General features: G+C 41.3%; 2 protein-coding genes across 4 annotated transcripts in view; one reads left to right on the top strand and one right to left on the bottom strand.

Moving 5' to 3' along the window:
- BSX (brain specific homeobox) overlaps nt 1-22,940 on the top strand; it is a 94,037-nt gene that overhangs the window by 4,217 nt on the left and 66,880 nt on the right. The gene's annotated exons all lie outside the window — the stretch shown is intronic.
- Nucleotides 4,637-22,393, bottom strand: JHY (junctional cadherin complex regulator). 2 transcript variants are annotated; one of them, XM_027444141.3, is made up of 9 exons: nt 22,088-22,393; nt 21,316-21,733; nt 18,466-18,967; nt 13,604-13,714; nt 11,203-11,846; nt 10,012-10,285; nt 8,173-8,253; nt 7,924-8,049; nt 4,637-5,852 (listed from the first exon to the last, which is right to left on the bottom strand). In XM_027444141.3, the coding sequence occupies exons 2-9, from the start codon at nt 21,699-21,701 to the stop codon at nt 5,649-5,651; spliced, it is 2,328 nt and encodes a 775-aa protein (XP_027299942.3). In that variant the 5' UTR covers nt 21,702-21,733; nt 22,088-22,393; the 3' UTR covers nt 4,637-5,648. The 2 variants fall into 2 exon arrangements, with proteins under 2 accessions (XP_027299942.3, XP_071883689.1); XM_072027588.1 differs by having other exon boundaries at nt 18,466-18,808.

Raw genomic sequence — 22,940 nt, 5'->3', positions numbered from 1 at the left:
CCCACTGCGCCGAGCTGAACCCCAAAACCAGTGCTTGTTGCCACCACGGTGGCAGAGCCAAGGTGATTTTGCCCGCTGGGGGCTGTGTCCTTACAAACCCTCCTGGCACTCGGGTGCCTCGCAGCCCCTGTCCCCTCGGTCTGTGCCCCCCTCGGGCTGTGCCCGGTGTATGAGGAGGGGTCAGGATACGACCCCAGCGCTGCTCGAGTCTCTGCTGCCTCTGCCCTGCAGCGACGGGAACTCGCTTCCCGATGCGTTGATGCTGATAAAAAGAAAATGTATTAATCCCCAAACGCCCCCCTGTCTTCCCCACCCTAGGCTAACATTTAAAACTACAAATGTGTTTAAAACCAAAGCCGCTCGTAACAAATACACACACAACAACCCGACCCCAGAGAAGCCCCTGTCCCAGCCTGGGCACTGCAGTGATGTGCTCCTTGCGGATAACGGGAGAAAGTTTTGGGAACAGACTGCTCAGCCCAGAAATCTGGGTGCAGAGGAAGGAAATCATCACCACCCCAAACAGCCCCGTCCTTAGGAGCCAGCTCCTTCCAGGCTGGGATGCAACCCCTGCGACAGGAGGCTGCAGCCTCTGAACTGTTTGGTGAAGCTTTTGGGGAGAGGTTATCGTGTGTTCGGAGAGTAGAGGTTGTCCTGGGAAAAAGGCAGGGAGGGGGAAGTATTTTGTTTGTTAATTCCTGAGATTTGCTCTTAGAATACACGAAATGAGCTTTTGTTCCCTGGTCCTGCCTCATTCAGTGAGAGCTGCTGACTTTTTCCTGCTCTGCCTTTGCTGCTCTCCCCAGGAAGCTTGAGGAGTGGGAGAGAGACTGTTTGCAGCTGGATTTATTATTATTATTTTATAACTATTACATATTTGCTCGGGAATTGCTGTGTGGAAAAGCCTTGCAGGAAAAAAATGATCTTGGTGGATTTCCTATTTTCCAAGATACCCACTGAAGCCTTGATTTTGATATTTTGATTAAGGATTCTTCTGTGTGCTTTTTGAAATGAAATTGTTTCCTGTTAATTTAATTTACACTTAAGTGGTTAATGTTTGTGGCTGTTTTCATTAAATAAAGTGTAGATTGCTCTATTAAATCTTCCCATGAACTTTTGATTTCTGTTTTTATCTTGAGCATTTTCCCCCCTGTTGTTCTTAACGTTTTAACTTTTTTGGGGGACTGGAAAGCTGTTCCAACCCTGTTATTTTTTTCTTTTCCTTCCTTGTAATCTGTAGGGGCAACTGTATAGCAAATCATTTGCAAAGTCTTGCTATGAAACAATTGTGTGGTATCACCCCTGACCGTATGCTGATTGTCACTTGGTGTGGGTGTAAAAAACCCGTGGCCATGCCTAGCAAGTGATCCAGGCACTGTGTGAGCTGTGTAAAATTATTTTTACATCTTCCTCTTGTTGCTTCTTTGCTGGCTAATGGATGCAGTGATTTCTTTCCATCGGCTAGCAGGAGGGAAGTTTCTGCAGGTGGGCCACGAGGAGGAGCAGAGGACGGGTGGCTGCAGCCTCCCAAACTGATGACTTTGTTCTTCCTCTCTAGTCACAGTAACAAACAGCCTCACCCTAATTACCTGCAAACTCCCACTTGGATGGTCTTGCTCAGCTTGAGAAGTGGCTTATTTCTGTCTTAGATTTATCTTGTTTCTATACCATAATAAGCTTAGACGGAACACTTGCAGCTCAGTTGCTAGCAGTGCCATGGGGTGCACTTGGTGATAAAGGCAGGTGGATGCAGAGGGTATGGTTAGGAGAAGAAAGGGTGACCCCACAGCGGACTGCAGTGCCTCTTCAACCTGGCAGTGCAGTCTTTCAAGGAAGAAGTTGGCTTTAACTCGTGGTAAAGAGGTCGCTCTGTGACAGGTTTCTGAAATGCCAGGAGCAAAGGCAAGCTGCCCAAACGCTGCGCTGCTCTTGGTTCAGCTATTGCTGAGCCCACTCACCTTGCTTTCCTGAAGACTCCATGTTCTCCACCGCTGTGCATCGTGTTGGCTTTGCTGCGACTGCTGGAACAAACCCTTAAGTGCTCCTAGTGACACACAGAAAGCCAGCACTGTGGCATTACCTGCAGCTGCCCGCTCTGCGCTCACGATTATGCAAAGCTCTTGCTGAGCTGCTGGATGCTTCTTTAGCATCTGCTCTATCCAGGTTTTTGGCTCAGCATCGCTTCTGTTCAAAGCAGGCTGTTGTGTAAGGCAGGCTGCTTTAACTCACCCTTGCCAGCTGTCACTGGTGGAGATTCACTGCATTTACCTGTCGCCGTGGTTTTGTGCATCCAGGGTCGTTTCTCATGCTGTGGAAGCAGTCGCCAGAATCAGTCCTTCCTTCACATGCCTGCTCTGTCTCGTGCAGGAGATCTCACAGGAGATCTCACAGGTTTCTCACTCCTGAACCTCTGCCCCTTCCCTCCCCACCCCAGGCAGGGTGCTGTGTTTTCCACGCTCCTGTTACAACGGGAGTTGTAAGAGCTGCACTCCTCTCTTTCCCCCTTTGCTGCAATGCTGCTGGTGGCATCACGGAGGGAACTGGGCCTTGAAGGGAGTGATTTGTGCTCAGGCAGAGCATTCAGGGAGGGGAATGATGGAATTAGGAATCACCTTTTATTGTAACCTCCACCATGGTGTGATGTGCCCCAGAGAAAAGACCCAACACATCAGACAGATCAGAGACTTTTTTTTTTTTTTTTTTTTTTTTTTTCAGCAGGGTGACTGGTGATGTGCAATTTGGTGGTACCAAGGTGCCTCTGATTTGATGTAGGAGATATGAAAGCTTCAAATGCTGTTGCCTATCAGCACCAGGCGAGCCACACCTGCATGCCTCCCTGCCTTGAAAACATTATTTGCCTCTGCCTCTGTACTTCCCCCAATCTAAAATTTTAAGGAATGGTGGCAAGTAGCAGGGGGCTGCCAAGTAAATGCTGAGAATTTCCGTTGTATGATGTATGCAAACACGTTTCTGCCCCTGTACAGGCAGCCTGTGCTCACGGCGAGCAACGCTGCGCTCTGTGAATAGCTGTGCTGCAGCCATGAGACTACGGCAGACAGGTTCTACTCCAACTAAATCTCTCCCTGAATACTTAATGCAAAATTCAAGGCCTATTTCTTATTTAAATTCCTCGCCTTCCTAATTTGAAAGACATTAAGTTTTGGCCTTTGCTTTTAAGCAGATGGATGCTCATCATTTACGTGTATGGTCCCTTTTTGTGCCACCATATCTGTTAGGTGCAGGAAGAATTTGCATTAGTATTGAGGTAGATCAAAAGATTTTCTTTGCACATATGCTGCAAATAATGTCCTTTCCTGGGGGAAAAAATACAGTCCTTTCCAAATGGGTTGTGAGATGATTTAAAAAAAAAAAAAATCCCCCCCCCAACACAGCATCATATAAATATACATGGCTTGCAGTTTAGCATGGGTTTAGTATTTAAATGTTTCCTAAGAGTTCATTGTTTTATTTAAAAAACAAAAACCATACCACCCACCCACAAAGATCACCCTAATTTACGAGAGCTCTAAAAGGTAGTGGGATGACAGATAGGGAGGAAGGTGATCAATTAAGACATTAAGCATTTTGCACCACATGGACGCATCTGCATGGCAGCCAAATAATAAGGCCATCAGCTCATTTTCAGGGGGCTGTTGCCTACTTCAACTCAATCCTCAGATCAAAGAGAAAATGTCTGCTTGCATTTTCTAATCAGAAAAGGGATGCTAATTTAGGTTCCTTAATGTGTGGTGGTAAGAGACTTCTTCAATTAACTGAATTCTATAGCTCAGAAAATAAAAAAGGGGGATACAAAGGGAGTCAGGCTGGAAAGGCAGAAGTTCTCATTAAATCAAAGGTCCAATATTCATTACCTCCAGCATCTGGGGCTAAACACTAAACATGGAGATCATCAAAGGGGGTTTAATGGGTTAAATTGAGAATATAATCTAATTAAAATATTAGATACGAGTAAATAGCTCTTTGATATTCATCTGAAGGTTTCATTAAAATAGGTACTTGAGGTTTGTATTAAGGGGGGATTATCACTTTTAAGCAGAAACAACAAGTTGAGGTTCCCTAATCAGAAATGCTTCAAAGTGTTACCATTTAGTTTAAAAATAAATCCAGAAAAGCAGCAACTGGCATGGCATGGAAACATTTACCCTGTCTAGCTTGCTGGATCATACTGCAGGCATGCACGTTCTGCAGAAAGGGGCCAAATGCTGACGTGTCCAGATCCCAAAGGGGAGGAGGAAGGAAGCTGAGCCAGAGGACAGTCCTGTTGCACAACAGATGTCTCCTGCTGCACTGTGGAATCCAAAATATTTTCCTTGCAACCCAACCCAAGGCAATTCTTCTACCAAGTTTCCCCCAAAGATTATGTACATCACAAAGTCTGATTCAGCAGAGCACCTCAGCATGTATGGTGGGAAGCAACCATAGCATGAAGAGCTTCCTATCTCTTAGGTGGGTCAGGAGGGTTTTAAAGAAAGGAACGTGTCTTCTTCTGTAATGGAGAGATGTAATATGGTGAAACGTTAACCCAGAAATCTGTTAAATCTTACTCATTTCTATCTTTACCTTGAAAAGAAGATCTCAGTGCATCTAGAAAAAAAAAACAAAGCCATATCGGAGATATTCTTTTATTCCCCACTTTGCCTTTAACTAATTCTCTCTCCTCCCATACAAACAGGACTTAATAAATCAGATAAAGCAATTACACATAATCACAAGTTGTTTTTTTTTTTTTTTTTAACTAGTCTATTTTCTAAGAGATTGTAGTGTTTTCTTCAAAATTCCCTCACTGTATTTTCTAATCACGTTTCATATGCTGACTTATTTCATAATTTACTAACTTGAAGAAACAGAACCATCCTAAGAAACCCATCTGTTGGCTGTTATTTTTATAGATTTAATCTGTTAAAAGCTGTTTCCTCTCAAACATGTATCTCTCAATTATCCTTAGCTACTCAATATATTTTCTAACTGCTTCTGGTTAATAACAGATTGTCTGTATGAACAGCCAGTTCTAGCTTCATATTTTCCTGTCCCAAATGAAGCTTCAAAATTTTGGTCTTGCTGTGACAATGATTAACTAACAGAGTAACAGCTGAATAATCAGAATTGTATCACTACCAACTGATGTGTTTGCACAGTTTTGTTCCCTTTCTTACCAGCAATGGATTTGACTTTATTTCTGGATAGTCTGCCAAAGTCTCCTCTGCACTTTAAAAAAGAGAAACATTGCTGGTATCATCAAATGAAAATGGTGATTCTTTTTAATGTTTTACAGATACACTTGTATGTTTGACATGTCTAAAAATGACCCAGCTCTGACAAGCCACTAGCTGATTAGTCTCAAAGATGCAACTGCAACAGTTCATTTCAAGGAAAAAACAAAACAAAGAAACAAACAAAAAACCAGCAGCAACAAAAACCAGAAAAGAGATGAGTACATTTAAAATGCTACATATGTAAGTGTTTATGTTTTTAGAAATTAGATACAGTAGAACTGATTCTAAAATTGATTAAACTTAAACCACTTTATATTTGAATGGAATGGTAAATCAATATGTGATGGTTATAGCTCATAATTAAACAGTTCCGATATTTTTGCTTTGAAGATATCTGTAATCATTTCAAACCACTTATAAGATATGAAGGGTTCTGAAAGCAGCTACAACTTGCTTCTCCTTCTCATGTCTGCTTTGTAAAGTTTCCAAAGATGCAATTTGAGGAAAACTGTCTCCTTTTAAAGTTGTTGTTGGAACTCTTTCCTCTTTCACCTCTTCATCTGATTGTTTTGCTGTGAAAGTCTTTGGTTTTGGAATCTTCTTAGCATACTCCAGTGCCTAAAAACATGAAGATTGCAGAAATTGTGATTAAGACGAAACCTGTCCTTCACTTCAAGAAAATTTGGATGTTTCTATGCTCAGTCAAGTCAGTAGTTCTTCTAATTCCTGATCTTGTTTCTGTCAGTGTTCAGTATTAGATGCCTCAGTGGCAACAGCAAGAAACCTCTCCAATGGGAAAAATAACCCACCTCAAGGAGATTTGCTTCCTGACACTTATCTCTGGAGGCCACCTGCCATACAGAAGCATAGCATTTTTTCTTTAAAAACAAAAAAGCAACACTGTCTACTAAGTCTCTAAACTTCATTAAAAAAAATATCTCATTAAGCTCCTACTCCCAATCATACCTTGCAGGGTGTTACACAGGTTAATGAGACAAAGATGGAAACTGAGCATTTTGATGACAAAATCTAAGGAACTGATGTATTGAAAGGTCTCGTTTCTTTATCAGGAACACCCAGTCTGTCCAGGATCTACACATACTATACTGAGAATATGAACAGCAGTGGGAAACAAACCATTTTACTACTGCAGACACTCTGACCGTGTACATGCTGAACAAATACACAGCAGATGAAGCAGAGGGAAAGGAGGGCAGTAATGGAATATTGACAGGGACAGCACATCTGGAAGAACTGTACTTCCTAGCCTGGCAGACCATTTTTTTTCATCATGTGCTTTCCAAATATGTGTTTCCGTAGCAGTATGTAGATAAACCTGCATGTGAGAAGTAGGTAAAGACTATACTGTGCAAATATGAAGTATTTCAGCTCTGTTTAACTGTCAGTAGTTTCTACCGTATGATAGACTTAACTATCAAAAGCAAAAAAGAAAACAGGAGCATTCAAGTTGCTGTTCTAGATCTGGCATGCATCACTGAAGCAGATCAGGGCCATGCTGAAAGAAGAATGCAAAGCAGATGCCTGTAGGATTGTCAAAGATGTACAAGACCTGTAAAGCTACCTTGCAGAGAAATTAGAAATAGTATTATGGAAATTCTGAAAGTGTGAGAGCCCTGGTTTTACCTGAGGTGTCTTTTGGTATCTGTGTTTCAGCCATGTACCTGGAGACACCTGTTAAGTCTCAAGTGGAAGTTGCATTATCTCATATTGTTGGTGAAAGAGACAGAGCAGGAAGTCTTCTGAAGGAATCCAAAGCCCTTTTAACATCTAAAGAATGCAGTTTCATCTCTTTGTGGTTTATATGAAATTTGAAAATGAATGCAAGTAACTGAGGAATTCAACTAATTGTAAACTCAAAAACTTTTTTCTCTGAGGCACGCAGTTCTCGTTCGTCACCTTGGAGAAATACCTAGTGTGCTTTCAGCACCAGGAGGGTGAGCTCCTGCAGAGCTGATCTGACAGAACATGTGGTATTTTCAGAGCTTTATTACTTCCTCCAAGAGGCAAAAGGCACTCCCTTTGTTTGTTTATATATGCCATTGTCAAGTAGTCAGCTGTTGCTCATTTAGGTTATTTTTGAAGGCCAGTGAAGGCTAAAGTAATGTTATATGGGCTAGAAAAATAAGGCCAATTACGGTAGCTATGCAACTGAAGTGAAAAGAGTTTGTGATTGAGACTGGCAGGCAGGTGGATAATAGACTAATAAGAGGTTATCTGTGGTCCATTGGAAGGGTGCACTGTGTAGTGGCATGGACTCTAACACCGATGTAATAGAGAATGTGCTGCACTGGGTAGTGTTCCTGCAGGGGTCCTGCTCTCCTTTATTCTTGCCCTTTTTGCCAGGAAAACATCACTGGCTGGTTAAGCCATAGCTTGTGTGGAGTACTGCTCCACTTCCAATTGGTACATTCTCATGATAAGCAAGGTGGATGCGTGGACTGAAGACTGGCAAAGAAATCAGCAGCTCTTGGCATACATCTACAGCAATAGAACAGATGCAAAAGTACCTGCTGAGATCCCAGTAGAGTAGAAGTCCTTAGAGTTAAAGGAAAATCAATGTAGATAAAGTATTTCAGCATACTATGACTTAAATTTCCTGCTTTTCTTTTTCTCTGTGCAAAGTCCAGAATCATTCCCTGCATACATTTGACACAAACTCTAGTCTTACCTTCTGTCTTGACACTAAAGATATGACCTGGGGTTTTGTAGGTAACCTCTGAACCAAAGCAATGTTTTTCATGTTGTGTTCCTTTATTTGTTTTGCATATTCCTTTTGTTGCTTTAACTTCTCTTTCTGACAAAAGAAAAAAAGAGTATGGTTAACTACACATCTCAGTGATCCATCAATGAAACACTTTTTCCACTGGAGTCTTCCGTTTATACCTCTGTTGCTGTTTAAGCTGGCTATGCTACTTACTTTTTCCTTGATGGCTTCATAGTCAGGTCCGAGGCCTCCAAGCTTCACATCCAAATTCATGTAGGTTTTTGAGCTATATGGCTGAAAAACACAGCGTAGTGACAGATTTCCCTTTATATCATCTCATAGAGAGCATAATTAAAACCAGTCTTGTAGTGGACAACAAACATAAGAGCACAATTCAACTTACAGTTTCAGTCTTACCTCTGCCATGTCTCATTTCAAAGATTGTAAGTGACCAAAAAGATTGAGTTAATTGCAGAAATCAAATTACACTGTATTTCCTTTGAATCCAGATGGATAATTGCTAGTCATCCACATCACAAAGCAATACTTTCGCAGTCAAAAATGATCTTTTGAGAGCTTTAAACAGGTTATAGTGACCCAATTGACAGTTATCAGAATGAAATTCCAAAGAAACTATTATAAGAGAAACAGATAAAAGTAAATGATTTTGGTAGCTGCCCTGGTTTCAGATGGGGTAGGAGTGGGAGGTGATCGAATGGCTGTGTGGTGCTTAGCTGACTGTTGAGTTAAACCACAACAGTGGCAAAAAAATAGGCAAATATTATTAGTAATAGTAACAATTCTTTGTTCTCAAAACTGCAATGCAAAATTGTACACAGACAGATGCAAAATGTATGCCTTGCAGCACAGCTACAGCCTTACAAATGCATAGGTAAGACAGAAAATGAGTGATGGATGACACCATTTGAACCCTTTATGACTTTACAACAACAACAAAAAAACCAAACAACCTCAATACTTCCAGAATTTTAAAACAATGTTAAGAAGACTAGGTTAATTTAAAAAAAAATGACTACATTTTAAAAACTTGTGATGAGTATGACTGTATTTGTTTATTAGGAAAAGCTGGATCCCTCTGTGGGATATAAACTGTCCTATTCTCTGTGACATTTCTCACATGTGAAGTGTGAGAAAGCTACTGAAAATACAGGACAGAAACAATGGTTTGAACTCAGGGAAACAGAAAGGGAAGGAAATCTGCCCTTCAGTTACTATCATAATCCAGCTAATTCTTCTTAGGGGCATTCAGGCAGCAATACACAAAAGCCCTCCTAGATGAAGCACATGAGTAATTACTCCAGATTAGCTTGTCTGTCCTGAGACATGGAGCTAACTTCGTAAACATTTAATTTGTCATGGACACACAGGGATATCTCTATTCTCTTCCACTGCATCTGCATCTGTGTTAACTGCTTACAGCATGAAATCTGGATACACATCAGAAACAAAAAGCACCAAGTTTTAACAAGGACCACAATGGGATTGTCAGCAGACCTGTAATAATGTTTATGCCGTTAGCTTTACAAATCCTCTAAGTTTGGTCTTGTTCAGTGTGATTCCCTAGGAAACCAAGAGATTTGAGTTGGATAGCAAATGAGCATGACCCAAGATAATGGTTTGCTCAGAACTGAAGCCTGGCTACCTGCTGTTTTATACAAACAGCTTTATTCCAAATCATTTTATCACTGGATACCATCAAGGACAAAAACTGCTCTGTGTGTTCTTAGAGCTAATCAAGAATGAAAGTGACGTAGAGGTGGCAGTGAATTGCCTCGCTCTCTAGATTCAAATAATTTGGTCAGACAAAACTACCAATACATGTCTTCATCTTCAGTGTCTGTTTCCACATTTGTGACATGTAATGGTCTGGGTAAGTCATTGTGCATCTGTGTGTGGGCTCTCTGTAATAACAATATATCCCCATTCCTTTTTTTTTTTTTTTTGAGTGAAGATCTTTGGTTTATCAAGAAAAAAATAACCAGAGGAGGAAGTAAAAAGGTAAAATTGCCCAATCTATGGCTACTTGATTACCTTCTTGTAGACTTTAGGCTGTTTTTGCTTTTCCATTAGCATGAGATATCCTTCAGAGTTGCTTCGGTTTATTTTCGCTTGATTTCCTTCACCTCTCTTTGGATCCACCTCTGAATCACTTTCGGCCTGTGGAATTACTGGTGGAAGTGGGCTGAACAAGTGCCTGTCATCAGCTAAGTGACCTTTTTTCAGATGAGACATTTCTTGGTGATGTTTCTCTGTGGTTTGGGTAAGCTGGGAGGCTGTACAACAGGCTGCTGGTGACTGGGAAGGCCTCAAAAAAGAAAGAGGAAGAAGATATATATTTATTTGTATACAGCAGATAGCTCTCCTAGTAGTCTGTACAAAGAATCACTGCTCATGGAATATAATGGGAACATGAAGGTGGACACATGGGCATTTTACAGGGACTGACTCTGTTTGCACCCAAGTGAACAGAAATCGTTTAATATGAATGGAAAAAACACAGATGGGGATATTTTCAGCCTGATGCAAAGCTAGCTTACATCAATGAAAACTGCCTTTAAAGGGCTTTGGATCAGGCCTGCTAAGTAGTGAAATAATTCTTTGTCTATTTGAAATAAAACCTTCATTTTTATCAAGGCAGGTGAATCTCTACAAAGCTGGTATTAGATTTTCATGCTCAACATGCCAACAGTGTCCAGCCTTTATTCCCAGCACATGTGCACAAAGACTTTTAGCTCCTACGCTAACACAGGACACCTAGAATAACAATTGAATCTTATTGATTGTGTATGTGCCAATCCATGATGGTAAATGTGGACAACTTTTAAAGGCTGTGTGGTAAGCCAGAATTGGCACTAGAGTAACTCTGGATATTCACCCTGTAAGGCAAATTTTGATATAATTCTATGCAGTTATAGTTTAGGTACAATGCTCTTTTTTTAAAAAACACAAAACAACTTCTAGTCTTTAAGGGAAACTTTCAGTCACAAAAAAAATTTTGTGCAAGAGAGAATAGAGTATAGAATGGTCCTTTTCCAATGATATATATAAAAAATCAATAGTTGGAATGAATTTTAAGTTAGTAGTAATGTATAGTGGTAGGCTTGTAGCAGAAGAATTTTATCCTTTGGATTCTGGGACTAAAAAAACACATTTTCTTGTTCATCTCTAATTTATTTGGGTATTATAGTGTTACCATAATATTGTTTCAACACATATCCTTACCTTAAACTACTGACAGCATAGTTGTGATAACTTTTTTGTGCATAATTCTGCCTCTTGCAATCCTGAAGTGATATATGGTCCTTTACCAGTTCTTGAAAATTAGCATTAAAAGTAGATGAAATATTCCTCTGATTTGGATATGCTTGACCATCGGTACTGCCATCTCTTGGAAAAAACTTTGCAGTATCATCTGTGTATAAATGTTGCTGGTCATGTGGAAGTCCATTTGGAGGTTGATGTTGGTATTTCTTGGTCTCCTTGCTGGTATACGCCGGTGACATAACCTCTGCTGGGTTAAGTTTATGTGGTGTTGGATGAATAGGATAGGTAGGTGTGGTAAAATCCTGATTAACAGAATGTCTTTGATTTGGGAAATTGATTAAGCAATTTTTGGAATTTGCTGTTGTATTAGTGTCAGGTCCGACAGAAAGACTGGGGCACAGCCATTTCTGCGGTGCACTGCTGTTGTCTTGCTCTGCTGCCTGTGTGGGAGCTGTCCGAAATTCTGACGTTGGGCGATGCCAAGGCTTTGGTTCTGCTGGTCTTCCTGCTGGCTGTTGGTTATCACTCCTTGAGAAAGCTCCCCCTTTGAGACTCTGGTTGGATTTTATTTTCTTTCTCTGGGACCACTTGTTTTGGTGATCCTAAAACAAGTTATCAAAAGCGGGGTGAATTTCAGTTGTTGCTATTTTGTATGTTCATTAAGATCAACAATATGCAAGCGTATGGGTAAGCTTGTCTGTTACAACACACAGCCCCACCTGAAAGGGATTACAGCAATGTTTTCTATGTCTGAATGAGTATCGGGATGGAAATTAATTTTAAAAGTTAACTCTTCACAAAGTGACGTGTTAAAGGAAAAGCATCTGTTTCCTGAAGTCTACTATGGTACGGACAACAGTCTTATTTTGTGGCATTTGTTTCTGGATTTGGGATCTGGGGTTTTTGAACAAAACATCTTCTGATGAAAGGGCCCTTAAAGAGACCTAGGTATGGTAAATTGTACTAAATTTCATGAAGAGATAGCTATGTGCACATTATTAGACTGGTCCACAGCAGAAAAAAAAACGTATGTCAATGGTTTAAAAGATTTCACTTCTAAACCAAGCACTCCTCCCTGTCCTGTGTCCTGAAAAAACATTATCCAAATAGTAAAGAAACAATTTAAAAATTTAAGCACACCAGGACTACTGTGTTCAGCTAAACAGACATACTCCAAATCTGGAGTTTATTCACTGCTTTCCAATTACAGCATCGGGTATTGCCCATTTTGAGGAAAGGCATGGCTTTCCGTCTAGGTAATATACAAATCCATTCTCAGTCCATTTAATCTTTGTCAGCACTAAAATCCTCCATTTCATCCTCCTGTCTCTCTAGGGTTCTTTTGTTAGCAACACTTGCAACCACTACATAGCATATGCACTCAGAATAACTACTTAATGGTAGGTATTAAATCCACATATAGAGCAGCATGTTTTGGCGAAAGCTTTAGCACTGGGGAATCCTGACTCCTGGTGCCAAGATGATGATTTGTTAGCTCGACCTCTGCTGTAGCGATTAGTGTTCTGGCATACTGTGCCAGCGGTGGAAAGCATCCACTGCTGCCAAACTGACTCTAGGCCAATGTTTTCCCATTTAAATGGAACGAGCAGCTCAGTGAAATACCTCTCTCGCTCTGTAATTCCATATTTAGAGCCCATCTCTTAAAATGAACAGCAGCATAAAATCTTGTTTGTAAAAGCGCAGCTTCTATTCTTAAATGAATTTAAACCATCTGCTTGGATTACTTCAAGTACGTTCGATACAAAGTCAGTAACCAGGTTTGCTAATAATAATTCCAGTTAGCCTGAAGTTCTCATTCTGAACTTCTTGTGTTTTGTTGTTTTTTTTTTTCACCAGTGATGATGAACAGGTCTCTTTTATTGTTCCAGAGTACCCCATTATATTGGTTTGAAAGGCCAGCGTAAAACAAATCTTCTGTGCAAGTGGAGGTCACTGCAACTTTTTCTACTTGTAATATTTTCTGTTTTATGGCAGCCCCTTAGTGTTCACTGGGATTTTTGGGGACAAGTAATGCAACAGCAGTTAAATTCTATCTCAGAATCCTCATGAATGAGGAAACATGACAATATACTAATTTGCTCTTTTACATTATCAAACAAATAATGTCCTAAACAGACTCTTTAAGCTCATAATTTCTTGGGATTTGGAAATCTTTTTGATTTAAAATCATTCAGTATAGAAACCAGCATAGGCCTTAATTTTTTTGTGGTTATCTGCAGTTTTATACCTAAGGATTTATTGACAGTAATTGGCACTCTAGAAATAATCAGCTTGAAATATTCAAACTTGCATACTTTTACTTATATAATTCAATTATCATGTTCTATTGAAAAGGAACCTTGAGCTGCTGTGACTTCAGGTACCACTTGTCTTCAGGGTCCATTTTCACGTTCTGGAATGGTGGGACACTCTGAACTGGTTCCTCATCAACAGTTTTAGTATCTGCAATCTGAAAAAACAGAATGTTTATGGCCACACATAAAGATAGCCCAGACATAGCAAGGATTTAAAAGTCCTGGGAAAGGATGAGAAATAATTTGACTCCCAGTAAAGCTCAAATGGTCAACTTAGGCATTATATAATAGATGGCAAGAAAATGAATGGCTAAAAGAACAAATGAAAAGGAAGGCAAAAAACATCAATAGCAGTGTGGTAGCAGGGAGTATTCCTTCTACTTTTAAGGAGAAGAGAGGAAAAGAAAATTGCAGGAAGCATGCGGCACAGAAATCTACTTGTAACTTTCAAATGCCTGGGCTCCTCAATTTATATGAAAGTCAGTGCATGTACCTAGTAAAAGATCAGCCAGACAATTGCCATTGTCCAGGCAATCAGCCAGTGCACCAAGATACTGGTGGGTAAACATACCGCAGCAAGGTCTTGAACAACTCGGTCACGTGGAAGAAGATGGCAAAACACAGCAGTGTTGGTAGGAAAGCACAAAGAGTAGCTACAGAAACAAAGAACAGCCAAAAGGGCAACACTATCAAACTGCTTTTGCAAAAGAGCAAGCCCAGAAACAAGAAGTGTATCTTCGTGTGGTCACAGCCATAGTAGCACCATGTCTGGAAACTGGATTTGAGCAACTAATTACTCAAAGGTGGCTGCTGGCTCTGCAGATTTCAAAGCCAAGAGATACCCATGTAGATACAGTAATAATGAAAAATTTTATTGAAGGCATCAAACTTTTTTTCAATCTGGAAAGTTTCACAAAACAGAATGCTTTCTTACTTTTTATTTGTACTTGTGCTGTCTGCAATTATCCTGCTGTGTTCTCTAGGAGGTGTGATCTCTGTGAAGTGTGCAGTCCCACAATAAAGAGACAACTTTTATAGTTGTAGAGGCTTGCTTGTAGTAGGAGTGGCTGCAGAGTGACGCTGGCTAAAGCAGAAGTTGCACTGGCGAGGTGTTTGTGACTAAGGTCAGTAGTACTAATGGAAAACCATCATGGTGAAATCAGCGTGGAGGAAGTGTTAAAACCTTTTGGGGAGCTGAGACCCACATTTCTGGGGGTAAGAGATTGGGAGAAGAAGATAAAGGTAGGTAGGGTCCATTGCTGAGTTTTCAGATGACCTTGCTGCCCCAAATGACCATGCAGATTCTGTAGCTGTTGCTAGAAAAGGTAACAGACAAAGTTTCCTCGTAGGCTTCCTGATGTGGATAGATGCAGCTCTGCAGTCAGGAAGATGTTTTTGGTGGAACCAACTGACTCACTGCACTGATAGTTTACTGGGCAGGTAAAGCATACTTCTACATTATCTCTTTGAAAGAGGAACAGGACACAACCTCTGCCAGCATTTTTTGTGAACTATTCTATTAATACCAATCAAATTGAGAAAATGATCAAATGAAATTGCATTTTGAGCATCATAAGCTGTGTAATGCCTATTCTGTTAAATTGAGGCCCATAATTGCTTCTCTACTGAAAAGATACAACAAAGACAGCAATCATGGCATGTCATTATCCCAGACTAGAAAACCGGCCTTTGCAGTGAGGACTTCAAAGGCTTGTGGTTCTCGAATTGCATTTGGCTGCTATTGTTGAAGCGCAGGCAATCTTGATTAGGTGTTTACACTGAGGTAAGGCGCAGTGCACAGAGAGTCTGAGTGCCTTGGTCTAGAGCCATTAAAAAATTGTACATTATGTTCCTTGCTTTGAAGTAAGGGGCTTGTAGGTAGGAAAGCAACTCAGATTGAGTACAGCTGAGCTAGATTTGGCTGCTACTTCTCTCTCTTTCTCTCTCTCTCTCTCTCAAAGAAACTCATCATCGGGTTCTTAAAGAATCAGGCAACACTGCCAAGAACTTGATGCTTTATAAAATGCTATATAAATTAGTAAATATACAGATCGACATGCATTTATGGTATATTTTGGTACATGCAGGCTGCTGTCTGTATGCACAGAGGTAACATCTGAAAATCTTTCAAGGACAAGGCTGCAAATATTTTACCTAATATCATGCCAGTTGAATAAACTCGTGTGCAATGCATTTATTTCAGTGCCCACAACCATTTCATTACGACAGTACCTGACACCTAACAGTGACTGTACTGCTAAAAAACAGCTTTAACATCCTGCAAAGCTCATAATAATCCTGTTTAGGGAAAAAAAAACAGTTTCAGAACATGTTTAATTGCTGCAGAAGAATAGGTGTGGCTTGTTTGTATCCCTGCATATTTGCTGGTTTTGTACTTTTGATTGTTTTTCACATGAGGTGACTGGCCTAAGTGAGAAGACTTGACTGTCGAATTGAGCATCTTGAGTCTTGAGATGTTTGGATTTTCTTCTCTGTACTGCAAATTGTCTGAAGATGTTTTTTAATTTTTTTTAATGGGCTTCCTGCCCTGAAGCCCTGATGGACCCCTGTGTTTGTTTCACTGGAGCACTGTGAGTGAGACCCTCGGCAGTTTGTCTTCTACCCTGTGAAACCATCTGTCAGATCCTAAGGCTTTGGGCCTCACTTCTCCTCCACTTCAAGTGAAATGGAGAATAACCCAGTGGCGTTGCTGCTGTAAAGTAGGTATGAGTGATGTTGCCCTTTATAAAAATCCCTCTTAATTCACACCCGCAGCACAGATAGTATTTTTCCTCATCTCTCTCCAGGTTTCCCCTCTCAATCTCCCTGATGCTGTCAGACGTTCACCCTGGCACTGACTCCATGTGCACCAGTTTTGGGGCAGCGCCAGCCTTAACCTCTCCTCTCTTCCTTTCCTTTGCACCAGCACCAGCAAACCGAGGGATTTGCGGGACGGCCACAAGAAGGGTGAGGGTTATGGGTGCTGCTGAAGCCAATACTTCTGTCGTCACATCAGCCAAGGTATTTGCAGTAGAAGACAGAAGTACTGATGCTGTTACTCAAGGTGCTTCACAGGCAGTGCTGGGTTTGTTTTATCACCTGTACTCAACACAAAAATGGAAGTTCCTTAAACCAGGCAGGTGGGTGGAAAGTGCAGCTTAAGCCTAATGGCTCCAGGAGTGGGGTTTGTTAAGCCTAGCAAGATACAGGCTGAGCACAGGCTGGAAATACCTGGCAAAGTAGGAAAAAACTTCCAGAGGGGAAAAAACATTTTAAACCATGAGACAATGTTGATAGAAGAGCAAACCAGAATTGAATGAATCTAGACTGGAAGCTGGGTTTAGAGGAGTGACATTCTGAAAGAGCTTTTCAACAGAGGACAACATAGTAATGGATTTTAGGAAGACTTGGGTATAGCCATGCGAAGAATTCTTCAGTGTGCCAGGGGGTAACAGCAGCGGATGGTTTTAGGGCTGCAGGATGGTTGTTTAGCTCTCAGTCCTGGAGCATGTTCAAACACTTGGTTTCTGTGAAGCTGATGGTGGTGTCTCTGGTGTCTCTTACATTTTTTTGGAAGATCATGGTCAAGGGTCAGTTTTGGTCAACAAGTGGAGGGATGGATGTCTTCATTAAGACAAGGAGAGGTAAGGAATTCTTCCTATGTCTGTTCCTGGCAAATCCAGAGCTAGCTGACCAAAAATGCTGCTGCTGCTTCATCAGCTTGTTGAGGAAAGAAGCACACCTTTTTCACACGTGCTGCCTGGCTCCTGCTGTGGTACAGCTCTGCTATCCCCCAGGCTCCCTCAGCAAGGTGATCTCAGAATATAGCCCTGATTTTAACAGTGCTTTTGTTGTTGTTGTTTGTTTGTTTTTATTTTACATCTCTTTCAATAATCTTTCAAATATCTTTTAGGCTACACAATGAATTCCCGATCCCTGGCTCCGATACTTAAATATGAAACACTTTGAGAACTCTCAAAGAGTAAACATAATCATATCAACACGGCTTTAATTAGTAGCCATCTAAACTAATTATTTTTACCATCAACTAAATTATAACCGAAAAAAACAACTGCTTTTAATAGCTCTGATAGAAAAGAGCTTGCCCGCCGTTGCACTCATTGTAATGTAGTCAGCAGATGCCCTCTAGTGTTGTGTCAACTGTTCATTAGCCTTGGAAAATGTGGCACTCGAAACAGAAAGTCTCTGTAGTTTTGCAAGATAAGAATTATTTGTGCTATAACTTGTGGAGTGATTCAGTGACATCCACCTCGCTGTTATGCATAATGTGCAGCAAGGAAAAGCAACAAACTCTTGTATAATGGTTCATTAGGAGCTGTCATTACATTTCCACTTAGTCCTTAATGCAGGTTGTCTGACATTTCACAGTCAATCATCAGGCCAGGCACTCCAAATCCCTGTGCTGCACATTCCCAGCATTTGCTGGCTGAGTTCAAATACAAGGTTTGGTCTGGCTGAGGAAGCATGAAGGGGGAAAGGGCTGGCTGACCACCCAAAACTTAACACCTCTTTCCTGGATATTCCCAGACGTGTGACCCTAAAAGACAGCATTAAGCACGGCCCTTGAAAGCAGTGTGACCACAGCATTTCTCAAGCTCAAATGTAACTTCACATACACGGTTTTGTTAGGGTCAGCGAGGGTGGAAAAACACTGATGTAACTTTTTAAGCCAAACATCAAGGTTTCCTACTGCAATAGGTAATTGTGGTTATAATATGGAGCATAAACAGGTGAACCAGATTCTCATCAGAAATCTTATGTTATCGGTTGCATGATGGTCCCACACAAACTTGTAATATCATGTAGCTATTCTATTTTAACATTAGACCCCAGTTTATTCAGTCCTTAGTCTACACCAACTAGAAAACTTGTAGAAGTCACCCACCTGCTCTTGAAGAACTTCTCCTTGCTTTTTGCTGTGTAACTGAAGATACGAAGTTTTCTTGTCTGTACGTAATCCCAAAGTCCGTTTATTTTTCTCCACGAAGTCTTTTTTTGCTCTTTGGGGTTGATTTTCTTGAATCTGAAGAGAAAAAGCACTGCTGTGCGCACTGGGACTATGTTTGAAATAACAGCCATCTGCAGATTCCTTCCCTCTGGTATGTAACCTAAAAGGCTCACTGCTGATGAAGGCATCTGGTTCATGAAAGCTGAGTAATTCTGTACCAAACTCAGAGAATGAATCTTGCAACTTTGCCTCCAGTTGATTCTTTTCTTCTGGGGAGCCACTGGAATGGAGGTAAAATGAATCCTGTGAAAAGTCCACACTGCCTTCTCCAGCAACGTGATGTGGTTTTGCTGTCTCGGGAAATTCTGCTACCTCTTTTGTGTTTTTCCAGTTAGGATTATACCTTAGGTTGAAATATTTGTCTACAGGCTGCTGTTCCCTATTTAAAAAAACAACAACACAAACAAACATAGAATGATTTATGTATAAACTATAACTCTTACATTTTTCAGTGTGCAATTTGAGCCTACAAATGTTCTGCAAACATGGTCAATTGAAATAGTTCAGTGCATACATTATGACCATTTGTTGGATCAGGAGCAGAACAGTTTTATCAAACATGGTTTGAGTAAAAAATTTAGGCAAGAACCTCCTTTTCATTTTTAATTTTTATTATCAGTGAATGATAAATTGGCCTGATGTTCAGATCACAGTGGAATACGGTAGAATACTTATAAGTACAAGTAGCAGAAAATACGTACAAGTAGTAGAAAATTAAAAGATTTTTCAGGTATTAGAAGATATTTGTCACAATGCCAACAAAGATGGTCTGCCTTACAAATGACACAATTGATTCTGTTTACGATTTATATTCTGATCCAACAGGAGGAAAACCAACTGCCTGAGCCAAATACACACAAATTGGCTCCCGGGAGATGGGTGGGCAGTGGCAGGAATACAAGTGTGGAAAAAAGCTTTTAACAGTTTTTTCTTAACTGGACCTGCAGAATAGTCCTGGTTTCTTCAACACTGGTAAAGAGCGAGCCTTTCAAAGGGACATTTACAGGTACCGAAAACAGCTGACCCTGCAGCCCCAATCAAAAGAAATGTACTGATCTTGCTGTATTTCTCTAAACTGTGGCATAGTTAATCATATTAATGTTTCCATAAATCATTTATTCATCTTTTCTAAACTAGTTAAGTATATGCCTATATTTCAAGTGGCTCCTAAGTCATAAAATAGTCTGTTTCTCTCGCAGTGCTTTTCATTTCTGTTCAGCATTGGTGCCATGGTACCCTGAATACTAGGGATTAGATGATTTACACCAGTGAAAACATTATTATTCGTAGTCGTCATACACCGCAGGTAAACAGAAATAGGTGACCATATTTCAAAATGAGTACAGAAATATGTGATATAATTGTAATGATTCAAATAACAGAGTATAATGCTAGAGAGTTCTATTGTGCTGAAATAAGTGCACAGCAGCTCAATTGTATTATGCAGGCCAGGTCACCGCGAGGGAACAAAATGAGTGTGAAGAGCTCCTTCATCTCTAATCATCTGCAGACAAAAAGTGCACCTTTTATTCCTCCCCCCAACTTGATATAAAGGTTAGATGGACTCTGTACTCATCAACAAAAGTGTTGTACGCAGACAACAGATGCAGCGTTTCCTCTTCAAATTCCGAGGTTAGTAATGGATGTAGAGAGGGGGTTTCATATGCATATGCTGTGATATTTGCTCCGGTTAATGGACTGTGTTTGAGTACTTACTAGGCTAAGTTCAAACAAAATAAAATCAAATTTCCATTTAATGAAGAGCCTCGCATTCAGCATAGTATTCAGTCAAAAAAATTACTAAAAATTAGAGCATGTTTCTAGTACAATTAACATCATTTGCACTCACAATAAAATGTTCAATAACTGGCCATTTTCCCTGTTGAGGAGGTGAATAAAAGCATGCTATTAATCATTTAGCCTTCATTTGTTTGCCATTTTATTTTAAGTAGACAATTAAATTGAAACTGCACATTATTATTACTTCAGGTTTAATTTAATCCCTTTAAATTTGAGAATTATTCCCAATTTATACCGTGTTAAACCTTTTATGCATATGACAGCAAATTAAATTTTATTTATGTGCCAAGTTAATGCTTTCTAAAGAATGTTTAAAGATGATGGTAACCTCTGCTTAATTTTTATTTTAGATTTATGCAGTTTTAAGGACAAAACTGTGCTTTTTAAACCCATCAGTTTTTGCCTGTAGGTTCCTTACAGGCAGTGGCCTAGTTTGCTCAGCGCAGGTCTTTTTGCAAGGAATGAAAACGGTCAGTGCTTGTCCTTGGTGTCTCCCTGATCCCAGCTACAGAAATCCTCTAGTCCATCATCTCAGAGCTGCTGCACAGATCAGTTCACCACATCCTACCTTCTTTCCTGTCTGTTACAGAGGCAAATAAATAGGCGTGTAGCATTTGCAACTGTATGTAGTATCCAGAGCCAGTATATGGGGAGGGTCTGTGAGTGATCTTTCTGTCCCATCTTAACCTCCTGCACTGGTGTTTTAGCCATGATAAACAGCTGAGGCTACGCTGGAAAAATGGGTATAATAATTATGAATGAGTGCAAGATGAAACAGTAGTTTTGCATGTAGCTCAGTGCTTAGGTGTTCTTAACATCACTTTGGCAATCCAAGTTGGTCTTGAAGATGTAATATATATTCTGAGGGATGTAAGGCTTTAAAGTGTTAGAACTATTATACTCTTCTATGAAAAGATTATGCCTTACCTTCCATTACTCTCTTTCTCTCGTGTTCCATTTGTATATTGATTTGTGTCATACTTAACTCCTTGTTCTCTTAAACTCATCTCCTCCAAGCTATCTTCTTCTTCTAAGCTGTCACTCTCCACCTCATCAGCATACAGTCCTACCAGCTCTTCATTTTCATGAATTCGCTGCTGGAGTTCCAGCTGATACTGCCTCTCTTGAACAAGGCTTTCAGAATCGGACTCTTGGGAGTCAGGGACAAAGCCCCCTTTGCTTACAGATGTCTTTTTCCAATGTGCAGGATGAAAATGTGGTTGCGTGATTACTCTCTGAGGAAAAGGTTTTTTACTCATGTCGTAAGTGCTTGGAGAAGAAACTGAAATATACTCCGTACCTGAAGAATTCATCCTGTGCTTTCCACCGATGGCATGCACCGACCCTGTATTTGGAAAACACGACAATAAGCTCAAAGAGGTTGTTTGCTCTATGATAAGGGTTATATTTGTTAAAAGGCGGTGTGCGTAATATCATTGGCTGAAGCTCAGAATTTAATTTCCTACAGCTAAGACAATTCTTTACTCATATCTGTGACAAGGATTTGCCTTCAAGCAATTAGAACCAAGGTCCCTACACTGCAAATCAATGTTTTAGTAAACGAACTTGCCTTCAACTGGTGTATTACTGGGAACAGAGCTAACCATGTAGGAAGCAGCTGATGAAAAGGAAAACAAAGCTAAGGCAAGGTAACGAAACTTTGTCACCTTCAGATTTTATTTACCCCCTTTCTCCTCACCTCACCGAGCAGGCTGTGGGAGGGAGCGTGCGCCTGACGGGGAACGCGGTGCAAAGCCAGCGAGCCGTCCGGAATTAGGTGATTTCATCTGGCTGCCTTTACATTTTCACAAGTCCCTTGCACCCCTGGATTCGTACAGGGCACCGTGACGGGAAAAGCCACCGTTTAGCCCAGAACAGCTCGCAGGTGAGCGAGAAATTTGCCTGCAACCGGCTGCGGCCCCGCCGCCGCCTGAGGCGAGGCCTTGCGGGCTGCCCCCTGGGCGCACCAGCCCCGGGCCCGACAGCGGGGACCCCTCCGGTCTCCCCCCGCCGTAGTGGGTTGGGCCGCGCCGTCGCCATGGTTACACAGGGGGACGCGGCGCCGCACGTACCAAGTGTCAGGCCGGAGAGGGGGGGACGCGCTGGACCGGTAAGGTGAGGGGAAAGGCCCTCAGCTACCGGGGCTCCGGTACCGGCAGCGGGGCAGAGCCCCGGGGGTGCCGCCGCTCCCCCAGCCCGGCCGCGGTGTCCCTGGCGGCCCTGCAGGCTGCAGGCCGGGTGGTTTGCACAGGGTTTGAGCTCTCCCGGTGCTTCACGAGCCGCTCTTGGAGGCGGGAGCGTTCAAAACGCCGTCGTGGGCGGCGGGCGGTGCTGCTCGGCCCTCCTCCCCGACACCCGCACAGCACCAAAGTGGCAGGATTTGAGCCCAAATTCAGGGCAGATGACAGGCATGGAAGCCTCAGAGGGCTGGTACAGTGCCCAGCAAGGACAGGTAAAAGCAAATACGCAGCCGAAGGTGGGTTTAGGCTTCCCCAGATGACACACACGTTTTTAGGGGCCCCTATGTATGGATTATATAGATTTTAGGTACA

Source organism: Anas platyrhynchos, chromosome 25 (genome assembly GCF_047663525.1).
Source record: "Anas platyrhynchos isolate ZD024472 breed Pekin duck chromosome 25, IASCAAS_PekinDuck_T2T, whole genome shotgun sequence".
Lineage (NCBI taxonomy): Eukaryota > Metazoa > Chordata > Aves > Anseriformes > Anatidae > Anas > Anas platyrhynchos.
The sequence above is the reverse complement of the archived record's forward strand: the minus strand, read 5'-3'. Positions and strand labels throughout refer to the sequence as shown.

Coding starts and splice junctions, on each gene's coding strand:
- JHY (XM_027444141.3), bottom strand. CDS start 21,701: ATGAATTCTTCAGGTACGGAGTATATTTCAGTTTCTTCTCCAAGCACT. Junction 18,968..21,315: donor GAGAAAGAGAGTAATGGAAG/GTAAGGCATAAT, acceptor TTTTTTAAATAG/GGAACAGCAGCCTGTAGACA. Junction 8,254..10,011: donor AGCCTAAAGTCTACAAGAAG/GTAATCAAGTAG, acceptor TGTGTTTTTCAG/CCATATAGCTCAAAAACCTA.